The 17,968-nt window shown below is 40.7% G+C and overlaps 1 protein-coding gene across 4 annotated transcripts in view; it reads right to left on the bottom strand.

The window, feature by feature from the left end:
* Window positions 1-254: 254 nt before the first annotated feature.
* Window positions 255-17,968, bottom strand: part of Usp16 (ubiquitin specific peptidase 16) — a 28,994-nt gene continuing 11,280 nt past the window's right edge. The window contains exons 6-18 of one of the 4 annotated variants that reach the window (XM_051191809.1): window positions 15,854-16,041; window positions 15,437-15,532; window positions 13,470-13,600; window positions 13,124-13,211; window positions 12,139-12,217; window positions 10,718-10,809; window positions 9,655-9,711; window positions 7,762-7,935; window positions 5,751-6,402; window positions 4,421-4,515; window positions 3,565-3,651; window positions 552-708; window positions 255-461 (exon numbers count right to left, since the gene is read on the bottom strand). In XM_051191809.1, the coding sequence (XP_051047766.1) occupies window positions 337-461; window positions 552-708; window positions 3,565-3,651; window positions 4,421-4,515; window positions 5,751-6,402; window positions 7,762-7,935; window positions 9,655-9,711; window positions 10,718-10,809; window positions 12,139-12,217; window positions 13,124-13,211; window positions 13,470-13,600; window positions 15,437-15,532; window positions 15,854-16,041 (2,021 nt within the window). In that variant the 3' untranslated portion in view covers window positions 255-336. The remainder of the gene's footprint in view (window positions 462-551; window positions 709-3,564; window positions 3,652-4,420; window positions 4,516-5,750; window positions 6,403-7,761; window positions 7,936-9,654; window positions 9,712-10,717; window positions 10,810-12,138; window positions 12,218-13,123; window positions 13,212-13,469; window positions 13,601-15,436; window positions 15,533-15,853; window positions 16,042-17,968) is intronic. The other 3 variants (XM_051191810.1, XM_051191811.1, XM_051191812.1) reach the window with 3 other exon arrangements.

The following is a 17,968-nucleotide window of genomic DNA, read 5'->3' as shown; positions in this document are numbered from 1 at the left end:
CGCCAGGATTTCACATAGCTCCCAATCACTGCTGCAGACATAAACTAGATATGAAAAATGAAAAGTTAGATATCACTTTATTGATGTGTTGAGAACCACCACCCACTCAGATAAACACAGGATATTAGTAATTCAAATTTCCTTTCTAAAAATGAAACAATAAAAATCAGTATGACAATATAAAAACTTGTAAATTAAGTATTTTGCCCATATTTAAATAAATGAACATGATTTTGTCATTTAAGTGAACATAATTTAGTTTAACTTTTTATTATTATTTTTGTTATATAGCCAGTATAAACACCATAGCTGTATTTCCAGAGAAAGCACTTGTTATTACAGTATTCTCTCATAGAACAGGAGATATGCTTGTGAGTTTAGAACTTTGGATACGGGCACAGCTTGCACATGGGTGTCGCTGATGTGAAACCACTGCCCTTTGGTTGATTCCACTTCACAATCTGTAGGAAACACAAAAGGAAAGATTCAGTCTAGGTGCTTTTGGTTTTGGCATAATCTGCAAAATGTGTCAATTATCCAAGATAACTTACCTTGTGGAATGTCACCATGAAGAACAAAATTAGAGAGATGACTACTTGCAGTTCTTGCCTTGGCGTAGGCAGTGTAATGTCCTGACCTCATGGTACCGCTGTGTTCAACAACTCCATATAAGGCGTACAGTACTCTTGTACTTTCTTCAGCAACATTCTTTAAAAAAAAAAACAAAAACAAATCAGTGTTATTCTTGTCCCATTTATACAGATGACCTTGGAAAGGTACATTCACAGCATGTCTTTCTCAGGAAGTTGGAATTGTTGGTTCCATGGTGCAAAAACTAGGTCATGGGCCATGTGATGGGATCATCGTTAAATGATATAGATACTGAATTCAGCTTGTCAGTTAAAGGCCTCAGGAGGGTTCTTAATACCCTTGGCCATCATCCTGGTTGTAAACCTTGTAAAAAGCTAACATTTAGGTTAAGCTTGGAAAAAAAAAACTTGCATTTCACTTTATTAAGACCCTGGGTGGGGTCATACCAGGTCCGCCTGGTTCCAGGACAGCTAGCCTGTCTTTTTAAAAAAAGATCCCAGTTACCACAGGTCTTAAATGCAAATCCCCTCAGGCAGGAGCTGTTTTCCTATGTGCTCTGTTGAAAGTGTCACTGTTGTAAAATAGTTCTGTACTCTGTACCTGCACCTTTTTTTTTTTTTTTTTTTTTTTTTTTTTTAATAGCCTTGCCAAGTCCTGCATTTCACTGGAGAAGTATGTACCCTGGTGACACACATAGAGTTTCAGTGCCATCCCATTTAGCCATGATGGACTGGATTTTGGACTTGTTCATCAAGAGATCTTAACCGGCCCAATCTCTGTAGTGGTCTATTCCCAACTCTCACTTCAACTATTCTGCACCATTTACAGCTCAAGTATCCAAGTAGCCCGTGAAGAGCAATGGCAATGCCTAATAGTAAAAATGACAATTGACTGGCTGCACGCCAAGTATTCAGCACTTAGTTTTTACACACCAAGGATTAATGTGCTTACATTAACATAGTGCAAGTACAGCAGCATAGCTTATCTGAGCCTTGTATTCTTGTCTGGAAGACAAATCGTGTGTCTTCCCCTCTACCTTCATTTCCACTCAAATGTTTTTGAGGCTGGTCGGCTATATATTATCTGCCAGGCTCAACACAAATGACATCTCATTCTGAATCACCATCTACACATGATTTCCTATCTGTATCTCAAGCTTTGGCCTCTTTCTTGGGTGTAAGACTTGTATATTGGAAATGCTTCCAAGACATTGTACTTGGGTATCAAAGATAGCTGAATTCCAACCTGTTGTCTTAAGTTAGGGTTCTATTGCTGTGAAGAGACACCAAGACAATTCTAACAAAGGGGAACACTTAATTGAGGGCTGGCTTTCAGTTCACAGGTTCAGTCCATCATCATGGCAGGAGTATGGGAGCTGTGAGAATGGTGGCAGACAGTGCTGAGAATTTACTTTGACTAGAAGGCAATAGGAAGTAGCTTGTCCTGCTGGGAACAGCTTGAGCATGTATTTATGAGACCTCAAAACTCACCTCCACAGTGACAGTTACACAACACCACACCTCATAATAGTGCCACTCCACTTGGGGGCTGTTTTCTTTCAAGCCACCAGGACCTATCTATGACTGCTTTCCACTCAAAAAAAAAATTCTTTTTTTGGGGGGGGGGAGGGGGAGGGATTTCTGTGAAGCCCTGGCTGTCCTAGAACTCACTTTGTATATCTCAGGCTGACCTTGAACTCAACAGATCCACCTGCCTGTGCCTCCTCTGAGAACGCCTGCCACTACTGCCTGCCCCTATCTTTATTTATGGTGCTCCATGTGTTCAGTCACTCAGCTCTGTGCCACATTCAACATCCAATTTAAAGGACTCTGCCTTCCTAACACCAAACAAAACATTCTTCACCCTCTTTCCCCTGCCTACTTATGCTTTATGACTTACTGAATCGATTCAGTTCCCTCCTAAGTCAATGCCTTTTCAGTTCTCAGGTCCAGCTTCCACACTAGAGCAAATAACCTAGGCAACACTTGTCAGCAAATTGCTTTACCATTGTTCTGTGGCTTCCAGTTGCATGCCTGGTAAGGCTGAGTTTCTTGGCATGAAAGTCCTCATTCCCGTCATCTTTGGCCTTTTGAACCCATATGCTGTGAACTGTAAAACTGCTGGCCTTTGGCAGGTACCACCTTATTTCATATTGTTACATACCTGATTTTTGTTTGTTTTATTTATTTGTTTGTCTGAAAACTTGACTGAGCATACTAAGTTTTACTCCTTTAAGTATAAGCTTAGGCATGCTCTACTTTATATGGCCTTATCTGAAACACCAACATGTTGGACTTGGTATACTGTAACAACATTTATTTTAAACTGAAACTAGTAATATATATCTGCCTGTGTGTGTGTGTGTGTGTGTGTGTGTGTGTGTGTGTGTGCACGAGGGTATGCATGATGCCCTCAACTATCAGGAGAATGTGTACCATAAAAATTGTTCAAAATAATTTTATGTATATGGTGGTTTCAATGAGAATGGCCCTATAGGCTTCTATGTTTGAACACTTGAACTGTTAGGGAGAGTTGTCACTGAGGGGTGGGCTCTGAGGTTTCAGAAGCCATTCTCACTTAGTTCTCTGCCTCAAGATGTGAGCTCTCAGCCATGCCTGCTTGCTGTCATGTTCCTGACCAAGACAGTCCTAGACTCTAACCTCAAACTGTAAGCCCAAATAAACACTCTTTCATATGACTGGCCATGGTGCCTTATCACAGCAATAGAGAAGTCACTAAGATAATCTGAAATAATCTAATCCTCAAAATGATTTATCACAGATCTTGAAATTATAAAGGTATAGTGATCAAAGTCCCACTCTATAAAACAGCTATAAGCAAGCACTCTCTTATCACTCAGCTACATCCCTAGCCCTTCTTCAAAAATTGGTGTCAGCTTCATACTTAATGTAAAATACTGGAGGACTAATTGGTGGGTTATTAACAATTCCTGTAAAAACCATTTTTACCTACCTTACATTTAAGGGTACAAAAAGGAGCCAGATCTAAGATTTCCGGGAACTTTATGTGTTTGTTAACTTTGCGTAGGTTAAAACCAGCCTGAAAAAGGAGGATTACAGATTGAGTTCTTTTCCGGAAAAGCGGTACAGATTTAAGTAATTGTCCCCTCTAATACCCAAAGAACTCCCAACACCCAGCCCTAGTCATCTTTCTAAGGAGACTTTCCTCATTGGCTTGCTTCCAAGTAGGTTTTTCTTTAAGTACTACACATTACCAAAACTACTCTACGAGATCTCCCTGACTCTGCCTGAGTCACCTCAAATGCTAGATAATTGGTTCAGAGATGCTGAGTTCCTAAACGTCAGCAATAGCTGACTACTTTCCAGTGAAATACTCTTCAGCTCATTCATGTTTTAACCATGCTGACACAATTGCTAGTGAGACTCAACCAGTAAGTCAAGCCAATGCTTACCCAGTAAGAGGGAAAATACCTATTTTTAAAACCCCTGGAGGATTTGAAAGTTGTAGTATTATGCCAAATCTTCCAAAAAAGATCTGGTCACAAAAATTATGAAAAGCCAATATATGTATTTTTATCAAGTCAGTAAAAATAAATAATACACAAAATAAAAAAATCATTTAAGCAGTAAACTTGTGTTTTTCTTATCTGAAGTTAAGCCTAGGGTAAGATGTTACAAATGCATTCTAGAAACCTAGGACCATTTAAATTTCTCCACTTTGACAAACCTATATATTTCTCTTCTAAATTTCCCTCTTTGTGAAGTTAGAATTAAGAAAAGGCAGAAGCAAATACAGAAAGAGACAAAGCACGTCTTACATATGTAAACAAAGTGGGTTAGGAGGGTACCTGCTGAAACCTCTTCAAATGGAGAGTGAGGACAGGGGGGGCAAGGGAGACCAGCATCTGCTTCTTTGCATTGGTGTAAACGTGTTTCCTCTCACCTACAGAAAGGAGGGATGCTAGCACATCTCACAGTTTGCTATAAAAATCTCAAACGTAAACAGGATTAACAAACTTCAACAGAGAATGTGGTAATATTTGTGGTATAATTAAACAAAAGCAAGGACATTTTCTTGGTATAAATACAATCTTGGAAACAGCGACTCTGAATGCAGTGTACCAGAAGAATACCATGTAGCAAGCAACACATTTAACTGGGGTTGGAAGTAAGTGTCCATATCATCAAGTCCTTTATAAATAGCACCACTGAAAAGTTTTTGAGGGGGTGGGGACACATGGTGGCACATGCCTGTAATCCCAGTACTTGGGAGGCGGAGGCAGGAAGATGGCAAGTTTGAGGACAGAGAGGTGTTATATAATAAGACAGTGTCTCAAAAACCATTTTTTAAAAAGGCTTAAAGTACAACTCACTAGTAAAATGCACAAGACCCCAGTTCAATCCCAGACACCAAAAAATTAAGATGCTTCTGAGGAGGTGCTTGGTATATATCTCCCTCCTTAAAAAGTGACCAAAAAACCAGGAAAAAAAAACACATTTTAATTCAGAGACTATCAACAACAGTATTAGGCCTACTGATTTTTGCTTGCCTGCCATTGTCTACTCTAAAATAAAATCTCTAAAACAACATTAATCTTTGTATCTACATGTAAAAAAATGACTTTAAATTACTTAAACTTCAGTGAAAATGACTTTAAATTAAAGTTCAGTGGATATCTTTAACGATCTGTGACACTCTGTCCCATATTAATACCACTTATTCAAACATGAAGAAAAGGGCAAGGCCAGAGGATAGTGTCAGTATCTCTGTTCTACATTTCAGGGAGATTAAAAAAAGAAGCCTGATGCTTTCATGCCGAATGTGCCACCTAAGTACCCTGAGAACCTCAAGTGTGACTTCTCCCTGGGTGTAAGGGAGGCGAGGGCCATCACCGGCGCTGGGCAAGGAAATGAGGGCACAGACTCAGTCACTGTCAGGTGTGAGGAGAGAGAACGGCACCCGGCAAAGACACAGGGAAACAAGCCGCTCTGCTTCGTCGCTGCTAGGTACCAGTGTATTAGCCACGCCAAAAAAGTTTTTCCTTCCGTTGCAACGCTTACACACAGGAAGGCACTAGCAACTCTCCAAATCCCGATGTGATTATAACTCTCAACTATTCTCCTGCAAAATGTGCACGTTGATACCAATTTTTACAGCAAGAAAACAGTCTAAAATACCTTTTATATTTGCCTTTGGTCCATTTCCCTGCCGTCTTGTGCACACGTCACAAAGTAGCTTATTTGCATCCTGAAGTTTCTCATTACGAGTGAACTGATACAAGCAATGCTGGACAGAACACTCAGCAGTGCTGAAAGCTTCCCGGTTCGCAAGGGTGCAGAAAGCTGTTTCTGGATCCTCATTCATGACCTCACACACCTTCGTAGCAGAATGACTGTCATTCAGAATTTCTATATTTATTTCATCAGGATGAATAGCAGCATTCAAATTAAGGTTTTTTAAACCATTGGTAATGTCAAGTTCTCCATTGGTACTTTCCTCCAGGAAGGCATCATTTAAATCCCTAGTACATTCAGTAGCAGATGTCAAAATCCCCAAATCAATCTCACTTTTCACACCTAGGGCCTCTGGACACTTTTGACTGTCAGTTGCACTTTCTATCATTTTCTCTTGGCCATTCAAATCTTTCTGATTAACATCAGCTTCAGTGTGTATGCCCTCCTCTTGAGAAACATGGTTGGATTCAGCATCCACTCCCACTCCCGGAAGTGCCATTTCAGTTTCCTGTTCCTTGTCTTCAGTATGGTCAGTGGCACAGATAGCATTTAAGTGAAGAACTTTCTCTTGAAGTTTTTGTTGCCTTCGTTGGTTCTGTATAAAAAGTATAATATATATAAAGAGAGAGAAGAAAGAGAGACAGGAAAAGAAAGTACACATACCACATCAGGTTTTGTTGCTTTTCAAACAAATAATTTCATAAGGACTGTTTGCTTTCAAGTTCTGATTTTAAAAATTCCTTTCTCATCAGAGTTTAGATAAATTATAACAAAAAGTTCTTTAGATGAAATCAAGAATAATCACTATTCACCAGACACTGGACTACCCTGCAAATAACAATACAAGGCCATGATGCCTCCTCTTGAGAGGTGAGCTAGACAGAGTCCTGTAACTGAGGACTGAGCAGCCATGGTGGTGGCTCTGATACACTCTGGCGGTGTGAATGAAAGTGGCTCTCCCTCCCTCTCAGGTACATGTGTCAGTATTTGATCCCCAGTTGGTGGAACTGCGTGGAAAGGAAGGATTAGGAGGTGTGTTGCTAAGGGCAGGCACTGACGTTTCAAAAGCTCATACATCCCATGCTCTTGCTCTGTTGAGTCTTGGGATAGGCAATGGGGGCTCACACCTTCGATCCCAGCACTCGGCAGGCAGAGGCAGGCGGGTCTCTGTAAATGCAAGGCCAGCCTGGTCTGCAGAGGGAGTTCCAGGGCAACCAGAACTTCACAGAGAAACCAAGTCTCACAAAACAGCAACAAAACCAAAAGGTGTGAGCTCTGAGCTGTTCTTCACTCTGCCATCTGGACCCTGACCCTCTGAAACTGGAAGCCAAATTCAACACTTTCTTGTTAAGTTGCCTTGTTGCTGGCATAGTGTCACAGCAATAAAAAGGAACTCTTCAGGAAGATGTACCTATGATTTGTTATTACTAATCAAAGTGTCACTAAAAGACAACTGAATACAGGATAGATAAAAATTCTAAGGGAAAACACTGGCTAAAATTTAAGAAGCAAAAAAGCTACATGCACAAGTCCAGGGGGAAAAACCCCTGCTGGATTCACCTTTCTGTCTGTATGGGGGACAGGGAGGGAAGAAGGGCACAGTATACACAGGGAGTAGGGAAACTGCTCAGTCCTAGGGTCTATTCCAGCATTCATTCTCAGGGCAGCTCACAACCATCTACAACGCCGTCAAAGGGAATCTGATGCCCTCTTCTGGCCTGCATGGGCACCAGGCTCACCAGGTGCGCAGACATGTAAACAAAACACCCATTCACATAATATAAATAAGATATATATATATATGTGTGTGTGTGTGTGTGTGTGAGAGAGAGAGAGAGAGAGAGAGAGAGAGCTAACAGCCACCTTCTGCATGCTATTTTTTTAATTAGAGAGAACAAGTAAATAAATATACAATAAATAAAAGAAAAGCATAACTTTCCTTATCGTTACCCACCTTGGCTTGCTTTTTGGCTTGCTTCTTTGCTTTCTTCTGTATGTGCTTGCTTGTTCCTGAAGGAATATCACTTCTTGTTTTCATATAGCTGTCATCTTTTTCTTCCTCACTGTCTTTATCTTCTTCCTCCATTGTCTTTTTCATATTTTTATCATTTATATTTTTCTTACCACTCTATAAATAAGGAGAAAAGGAAAATGCTACCACTACCGTTAGGTGAAGGAAAATTTATATAGCCTAATGTCTTACTCCTTTATCATTTTTTTTAAAGATTTCTTTATTTCTTATGTACAATGGGGTTTTGTCTGCCTATGTGTCTGTGTAAGGGTGTCAGATCCCCTGCATCTGGAATTATAGACAGTTGTGAACTGCCCTGTGGGTGCTGGGAATTGAACCCAGGTCCTTTGAAAGAGTTGCCAGTGCTCACTCATAACTGCTAAGCCATCACTCTAGCTCCTTATCATTTTTCATTTTCACAATACATGAGAAGTTATATAAAGAGAACAATCATCACATGCTGAGAAAATATGACACACCACAGCAAACCGTCAATATCGGGGGCTAAAGAGATGGTTCACCAGTTAGGAGCAGCACTCATCCCAGGTGACTGACAATCACCCTTATTTTCAAAGTCACGTGCAGTCAGGTGCACATATCCCCACAGACACATAGACAGACAGACACAGAGACAGACAGAGACACAATCTCAAACAAGCAGTATCACATGTAAATATATTAGAAACAAATATAATGAATTGTATTGGATACATGTCAAGGCATATTGTATAGACGTCCTTTTGTAAATATGCTTTAAGTTTCTTTAAGTGGTTTCTATATCACACCATAGAATCCCTCTTTGTGGTTTTTTTTTTTTTTTCTTTTGCTTTTTGTTCTTTGATTTTTCCCTGCATGTAAATGATAGTTTTAGAGAAAGTAAATAAGGTTAATTTGGTAAGACTTAATTATTCTCAGTAACAGGGCAAAGAGTTCCTAATTCATATAGACTTGAAAAATGATTTATTTGATACTCATATTTTTAAATTTAGAGGTAGGGTTCTCACTTTGTCAATCTTTGTTGGCCCAGCCTAGAACTCCCTATATACAAATGGCCACCCTTCAATTCAGAGACATGTTTGCCTCTGCCTCCCCAGACCTGAGATTAAAGGCATGGGAGTCCATACCTGGTAACTTTCTTTTGTATCTTTCTGATTGACTGATTGATTGATTGATTGATTAATGCAGTGTTCTGTCTGCATGTGTCCCTACAGACCGGAAGAAGGCACCATCTCTCCAGCCCTCTTTTGTATCTTATAACCACTTAAAAGCAGTGGTGGCACATGCCTTTAATCCAAGAACTCCTTGGGAGGCAGAGACAGGTAAAGAATCTCTGTGAGTTCAAGTCCAGTCTGATCCACAAAGCTCCACAGAGAAACCCTGTCTCAAAAAGCCAAAAAGAAAATAAATTAATCAATTTAAAAAAATTTTAAAAAAGTAAGGAACCAAATTAATATGGTATAAAAACTAAGATAATAAGATAATAATTTCCATTTACTCTTTATGCACTTAAGACTACAAGGGACTTGTGGTCAGCCTTAAATAGTGAAAAAAGAAAAACATAGTTCCCTGTGTTCAATACAATCAAGATAAAACCTATAAAGAATTCTAGACACAGCTTTTTAACAAAGAATATAGTGCATAGTTTTTTAATCCTAAAATTTATCCCATCTCTAATAGGCCCTGGAAAATGTCTTCATGGGCTAGCTGGTAATATACACATCTTTAAAAAGTATGAGGGTATACCTCATACAATCTAAGGAAGGCAAAGTGAGCAATGAATAAGTAAGCATGTAAATAGGCAAATAAATTTTGTTTGACAAAATAAAATAGTCTTACCTGATCATCTAAAACTGGGAGAGACAAATCAAGGAAAGATTCGTGCACCAAAGAGACCTTAACCAACCAAACGGGCAATGTAAGGAAAAGGAAAAAAAAATCATGTTACATCTTACTGTTAGATTATCCCCATCCTGGAAAGAAAGACACTCATGTTAAACATTACCTATTAGGATTCCTTTCCCACCACCAGGGAAGAAGGGTAGGAGGCGGGATTTAATAAATAAAGGAACAAGAAAAATTGAAATAAAAAAATTATGGAATGTTGAGGACCTTGAACTGGGGAAGGAAATTAAAATTGCTATAATTTGTCAGAGATTTTCGGGGTGTTGTATTTCCAGTGAAGAACCATTCACAGCAATAAAGAACACCGTGTAAGAGCAGGGCATGGGGGGTGCACAACCTGCAATCCCAGGGTATGGGGGGTGCACAACCTGCAATCCCAGGGCACAGGGGTGCACAACCTGCAATCCCAGGGTATGGGGGGTGCACAACCTGCAATCCCAGGGTATGGGTGCACAACCTGCAATCCCAGGGCACAGGGGTACACAACCTGCAATCCCAGGGCACAGGGGTGCACAACCTGCAATCCCAGGGCACAGGGGTACACAACCTGCAATCCCAGGGCACAGGGGTACACAACCTGCAATCCCAGGGTATGGGGGGTGCACAACCTGCAATCCCAGGGTATGGGGGGTGCACAACCTACAATCCCAGGGCACAGAGGTACACAACCTGCAATCCCAGGGCACGGGGGTGCACAACCTGCAATCCCAGGGCACAGGGGTACACAACCTGTAATCCCAGGGCACAGGGGTACACAACCTGCAATCCCAGGGCATGGACGGGGGTGCACAACCTGCAATCCCAGCACTCAGACAGCTGGGGCAGAGTGCACCCTGAGATGTGCTCCCAGCCAGCCTAGGATACACAGCAAGACCTCATCTCAAAACACACCAACACCACCACATGCAATTAGCGACTTCAGCTTTAGAAAAGAATGGAGATTAACTGTCCTCAGTAAGAATTAACGCCCGAGTCCCCGCACACGACACCCACTTACAGTCCTGCACTCATCACACATGATTGTACTAGTCAGTTCACCACCAAAGATGCGGTCCACAAAACTTGGCATTGCCTTTTTCTTTTCATACTCTATAACAACAACAACAAAAATTAAAATTATTTCTTAAAATTAATTGAGAAAAGTTTAAATTACTTATCTAAATTTTCATTTTTAATATCCTGTCCCTAAACATTTTCCCACTACTAATAATTATGTGTTGCATTTGTAAGCTGTAAATTAGCAGTTTATAGTCTACCGCCAAGCAAACAATTAACACAATCACCTTGATAGAAATAACTTAAAAAATATAAATGTTCTTATTGAAAGTCTATTTTTTAGTAAGGAACACACTACAAATCAGTGAGACTTTCTTTCTATTACTGTGTCAGTAGAATGACAAGATCACACTCTGCTAGCTGATACTACCATTGCCTTGTTCCAGCATGGACACCTAAATACAACAGTGCTGATAAGAAACTGCAGTTCAGAAAAAGAAAAGAAAATGCATAACTTGATTTGTGAACTCTAAACCGGACTTTTCATAATTACCCTTCGAACTATCAGGCACAATGATCCCTTTGATTTTCTACAGTCCTAGCAATACTTTTGACATGTTTAAAGTCAGAGTATTTTAAAATCTAACCACTTAATTTTCAAAATTCATGAAACATGTAAGCATTACTCAGGTGGTATGTGCCCATATGCAGGCGGATACAGGTACATCAAGGGTCCAGTAAGCACTGTTTGGTTATTGGCGAGGCTCACTGGAACCTGAGCTTCACAACACTGTATCCCTTAGTCACCATGGCCGCGTACACTTAACACCAATTAAATAAAAGTCAGAGTGTGGTTCTTGCATTTCATCAGTCACGTGTCAAATACTCAGTAGCTACGTTAGGTAGTAGTGTCTGTGCAGATGAACCCTGTCATCACACTAAGTCCCATGGACAAAGCCAAATGTGAGGCTCAGGCCTGTAATTCCAGCACTCAAGAGGATGAGGCAGAAAGATCTGTGAGTTTGAGACCAGTCTGAGCTAGAGTAAGACCCAGTCCTAAATCCTTAAATGATACACAGGAGCTAAGACAGCTTTATGATTAATAGTTATTGATAAGTCAGATTAGTGCCAATCATTTACTGTTTGTTAATCACAATTCAATTTCTTAAAAATAAAATTGTGATGTTATCTTAATTCTACTTTTACAGATCTCAATATATTCCTGCATAAAAAGACTTTCACAAGTTAAAACTTCTCCAAAATATTGATCAGGGGAGGGCCAATTAATTTGTAAAACTCATGGTGACACGGATAAACTGTGCTTAAAATAATTCTGGGATTCAAATATATGTGCCAGTAGTCTTGTCCTAAGGTAAAGAAGAATTCAACTATAGTGTTTTAGTTCAAAAAGTCAGACATTACCTTTAACTTTATTTTTTACTTCTTCATCCAATTTTTCAGTAGAATTACCAAATGCTTTAAGAATTCCTTTACTCACTCTCTAAAAGTAATAAAATGAATATATATATACTATTAAATTTTAAAGTTATTTTCCTTAGAAAATATGTAATAAATTCAAGCTGTAGCTTCCTGAACTTACTGAGATAACCACATTTTCAAAACTAATTCAAGAAGCTAAGAAAAATTATGCCTATTGAGCCTATAAAGCAAACTTCTGAATACAGGTAAGGCCTTAGCATTTTGAAACCTTCAGCCTATTCAACACTGCTTTTCAGAACATGCCACTACCTCAGGAGGACCCAGCTCTAACACTTACTGTCTTGCTGTGTCATTACTGAGTGACTTAAACTAAGCACGGGACATTTCTACACCACCCTGTGGGGTAAGAAAATAGCCTCCCTCATAGGATGGCTGCAAGAACTAGGTAAGACAACTCAAACGAGACAGAAGTGCCTGGGAGAATAAGTGCAGAATTAAGTGAATCGTTGCCACTATTACTAATGCAACTAATTAAATTCATACTTCCAAACTGCATCACATATCCTGGTAATTAACAAAAGTTATTAGTCATAAAAACTGTCCCCCGACTCTTAGTAAAGTGAAAATGCTCCCAGACTCAGTGCTTGTATTAAACCACACTCAGAGAAAGAATGTGCTGCAACAAGGACTGTTGGGAAAATGTTTTCCAGCGCTCTGCATCTACCCTGGCGGAGTCCAGGGTAACAGAGCCCTTAAAGACGGTACTGCTGCAAGTATCCAGTAAACGAAACCATCTCCTCGTTTAAGAGAATCAGCTTAATCCTGACCACTTATTCTAATGAAGAAGCGTATTGGCTGGAAAACCTGGTATAAGTAAGTGTCTAAAAGCACAATGGCCTCTGTGCCTGGCGGGACATGGCAGGCGAGCCCATGAGATTACAATACAGGAGTCTCAGAGTATGCTAACTTGGTGTTCTTCCGCTCTCATCCCATCCAGTAAGTATCGAAGCAGCTCCTGGCTGTCTTGTTGCTGGTACCCTTTGAAACGTGTTGCCCTGAAGAAAAAACAGAAGAAAAGCACAGATGGGTTTACTACTTTACAAAGACAATTTTAAAGTCTTAGAATTACATCCCACGTAACAGTGTCATGGTTTTCTCAAAATCTGTGTCTGCTGTAACAACACCTGAGGCAGGGTTAATTATCACAGGAAGCATGCTGCTCTCAATTGGACCGGGTATGTGTTTATTCAGTTGGTTCCAATGCTCTCTGCATCTCACTAACACACTGAAAGCACAATCAAGTGGATACTCACTTTTTACAGACCTGAGAAAAGAGCTCTTTAGGCGTCACAATTCGCTTTTTGTTCTCTTGCATCTCATTAAGAAACTGGCTCATGGCTAAAGTCAGAGGACCTGGAGGCTCCAGGTTTACTTCTAATGGTTCCTGAAAACAGGAATAAAAAATTATTTCACTCAAATGTTAGAATCGTTTACTTACCCAAAATGTAACAAGCCAATGAATGATATTGATGGAGTTGCCCAACGTAAACATCCAAAATTTACACCAAGAAATACAGAAACTATCTGTTCAAAAATTCAGCTCTGGGCCAGCAAAAAGGCTCAGCAATTAATAAAGTACTTGCTGTGGCGCCTGACCACCAGTTCAGTCCCCAGAGAGCGATGAAGGAGGAAGGCTGAGAAACCACTCCATGAAGTCATCCTTTGATCTCCATATGTACACCACAGCACACCTCAGACACACATCTCCCTCACACACATACCACACATAGCTCCTCACCACACATAACCACCCCTCCCCCATCACATACTACACACCCCTCCCCCCACCTACCTCACACAGCCTTCCCCTCCATACCTCCCCCCACACTCCCCCCCTCCAGACCTCCCCCCACACACACCTCACACACACCTCACACACACCTCACACACACCTTACACATACAAATACCTCATACAAATGATAATATTTTTAATGGAAAATTGAGCTTTATCTTACTTAGTTTTGAATGGATAGTAACTTATTACCTAAGAATTAAGAAAGCAAAGGCAAAATATATCTAATAACAATGGAGAAGGTAAAATGTATCTGAATACATAGATAGCACTTAGGTCACACTGAAAATGTCAAACAGAACAGTGCAGGCCTGGGCTTCAGAATTATCAACATTCTCAAGATGGAGGCAGAAAACATACACACACACACTCCCCTCCCCACACACACACTCACACACACACTCACACACACACACACACACACACACACACACACACACACACACACACACGGCAAGCTCATAGCAAGCAAGCATAAGGTTCTTTTAACAGCTATTAGTCCTAAATTGTTTATCTTAGAGTGAAATAAAACCAAAGAAAAAAGGCAGAGATGTTTCAATTACTCAAAACAATTCGGAATATGAGTATTTACAAAGACACTTATAAGACAACTTTTAACATTTGTCTTGTGTACAGAAGTACGTATAGACGCTGTGCTGTGGCGTAAGAAAACACAACACAACACAACACAACCTGGGAGTGAGTTCTCACCTTCCAGCATGTCAGTTCCAAGGGCTTGGCAGCAAGTGACTTTAACTGTCACAGAGACATCTTGGGTCAATTGTAAAAGTCTAGCTTAGCATGGTAGCACACACCCCAATCCCAGAACTGGGAAGGCTAAGACAGAGGCCTGACAAGATTTGAGATCAGATTGGGATACAAGGGGACTCCCTTAAAATGAATAAGAAATGCGTGTGGTGGCATACTCCTCTAATCCCAGCACTCAGGAGACAGAGGTGAGTGGATCTCTGTGAGTTCAAGGCCAGCCTGATCTACAGAGCAAGTTCCAGAACAGAGCTCCAAAGTGAGACCCTGTTGATGGGAGATGTCATTCTGTATATGTTTCTCATACTGGTTAATGAATAAAGCACCGTTGGCCAATAGGAAAGGGAGATAGGAGGGACTAGGAGACAAGGAGGAAAGAGGAAGTAGGAGGAAGGAGTCAGCATGGAGAGACTGGGGAGAACAGAGGTCCAGGTCGCTCTCTGGTAAGATGAGACCACGTGGAAGTATTTAGATTAATAGAAATGGGTTAATAATTAAGACAGATAGCCGATAAAGAAACTAGTAATTGGCCAACAACGTTGTATCCAATACAGCATCTCTGTGTGATAATTGGGGCTGGCGCGGCAGCGAGAAAAACCTTACTCACAACATCCTGTCTCAAAAATAAAAATTATAAAGTTAAATTGCATCAAATACATACTGTTAGTGCCAGGTCAGGTGGCTCTAGTTTCACAATTGTTCCAGACATTTTCACTTCTTTGAGTAGTTCTCTAAGCACCGGTGTTTGTGACAAGTTCTACAATGCAGGATGGAAACAAAAGGAAGGAACAATTAATTACATAACCAAGTCATTCAAGCACTTAAGTGTTTATTCTAGCAAAACTGAAAACCACAACCAACACTGACTCTTCATTACCTCTCACCTAGGAGAGGAAGCATTAGAGCTCTCCACGGCTCAGGGGGATCGGGTTTGGGCGCACATATGACTTCGCTATGACTGGGATGTAATGACTCAATGGTAAGCACTGGTAGTAATGGACTTTTAAACAGTCACTCTGAATAGACAGGAATTTACACAGGGAGGATACAGCCTGAGAGAAGAAGAAAACTTTGTCACCTGCATAACAGCATTGAAGAAACAAGTATTTCCCAAATTACTGAGTCCTTTCACAGTTATCTGGGAAACAGAGTCCATGGGAATGTTTTCTTTAGCCTTGTTTTCCGATTTCTCTCTCTCTTGTTCATTTTTACTCTCTTTTTCCAATTTTTTATTTTCAAGTTCAATGTGTCCATTATCTTTCTCTGCTTTAAAAAATGAGAAAAAGATTTGGCAAAGTATAGAATATGCCCATGCCAAATGTAAAGCTCATTTAGGATACTCTACTAGAATTTTTTTATTTTTAACTAGTATCAACTTACTGGCGTCAATTTGATTGATTTTTAATAAGTATTGGTAAACTCACAGAAGTGATAAACATTCAGAATTGATGATATAAGCAAGTTTGACAAGTGTAAAAGTAGCATTTGCTCTGGTATAAAATTGTCCCACTAGTACATACATATTCTTCACATTGAAATATATATTACCATGTAGAATTAGGACACAAAACAACAATGTAAACACATGTTTAAATGAATTCTACCAACCAAAACCCAATTCTGACATACATAAATAACTCTGGCTTGAAAAAGATACTTGTCAACGTAAGTATCTAAAGAATAAACTTAAAGCAAATGCTGCACACCATGCCAATTCATTTACTTCTCAGAACGTATCCAAGATTCTGACTGTTAGAAAATGCCACAAAGGGAGTTAGGGTGTAAGTTAGGAGGGTGCCTGCTGCCTAGCATACATGAAGCCTAGGGTTTGACTGCTAGCCCCTCGTAAAACCAGAGTGGTGATGCATGTCTGTACGCCACGTGCTGACTTGACAGGTGAAGACAGGAGGGTCAAGAGCTCAGTATCATCCTTGACTACATGTAAGGTCAGTAAGGGCTACACACATGACTCTACCTCTAGCATGACAAGGTGGCACATGCCTTTAATCCCAGCACTTGGGAGGCAGAGGCAGGTGGACCTAGGTAAATTCCAGGCTAGTCAGGGTACAAGAGACTCGAGTCTCCAAAACAACCAAACACAACCTCTGTCTAAAAACCAATGTATGTGTGTGTTCGTTTTATTTAACAGACAGACTGAAAATTTTCTACTTCAAAATATACCACTAAATACAGTTTAATTCGATCTATAGGCATTCCCTGGAAATTCTAACACCAGCCAAGAAATGAGGTGTGCAATCAATCTTCACTCTCCTCCCTACCCTACAGTCCCAATCCCCTAATCTTATCCCCAGCTCTGTAGCAGACCATCTCTGTGGCCTCTCTCCTCTCTGCCCCCATCCCCAGGGGTCTAGGCAGCCTTCCTGCCTCCCTCTCTCCTTCCTTCCCTCCCCCTGCCCACCTCTGTCTCAGCCTGATAACAGCAGGAAGCACTTAAGCCAAGACAGCCAGGGGTCAGGTAGGCGATATTTATTCGCCCTCCTGCCTTCCAACTTCAGTTCTCCAGTCTTATCCCCAGCTTTGTAGTAAAGCATCTGCTCTGGCCTCTTCTCCCTCTGGCCCATCCGAAGAACTACACAGACCTCAGAGCACACCCCACTTTCCTCCCTCAGCACCCTCTTCTAGCCCATCCCTATTCCTCGTCAACTCCCAATACCTGGAAACACTTTCAACCTGGGATCCAAAGTAGCCACACCTGACAGAGTCTCAGAAGTACTCCCCATCAGGCAGCCCACAGCCACCACAATCTCCTGACTTGAGAGCATAGGGCCTGCAGGGGTCTGCGCCAGATCGGGCCCTCCTCAGAGTGGAAGTGGACACACGACTCTATCTCTAATCCGGAACTATCTTCAATTGATAACCACTCGAAAATGAAAACTCAGCCTCACCATGGAAACAAACTACTTTTAAGAATAAGCCCCATGCCAGCAGTAGATGAGCAACACAAAACAAACTCAATGGCATTTTGGGAGGTTCTTTGCCTCCCAATACTTTATCAGGGCATGCTTTCCCCCCTTACAGATCCTTTGAGTAACTACTATGATTTCTAGCTTTGTGTTTTTATGATATTTCTGTTTATGTGAACATGTATGTTTCTGCATCTATGTTTCTTCTGATTTTCCTCTAGATGTTATTCTTATGTTTGTTTTGTCCTTTTCCAATTTGCTTTTATTTT

Source organism: Phodopus roborovskii, unplaced genomic scaffold (genome assembly GCF_943737965.1).
Source record: "Phodopus roborovskii unplaced genomic scaffold, PHOROB, whole genome shotgun sequence".
NCBI lineage: Eukaryota > Metazoa > Chordata > Mammalia > Rodentia > Cricetidae > Phodopus > Phodopus roborovskii.
This window is presented reverse-complemented; position numbering and strand designations above follow the sequence as displayed.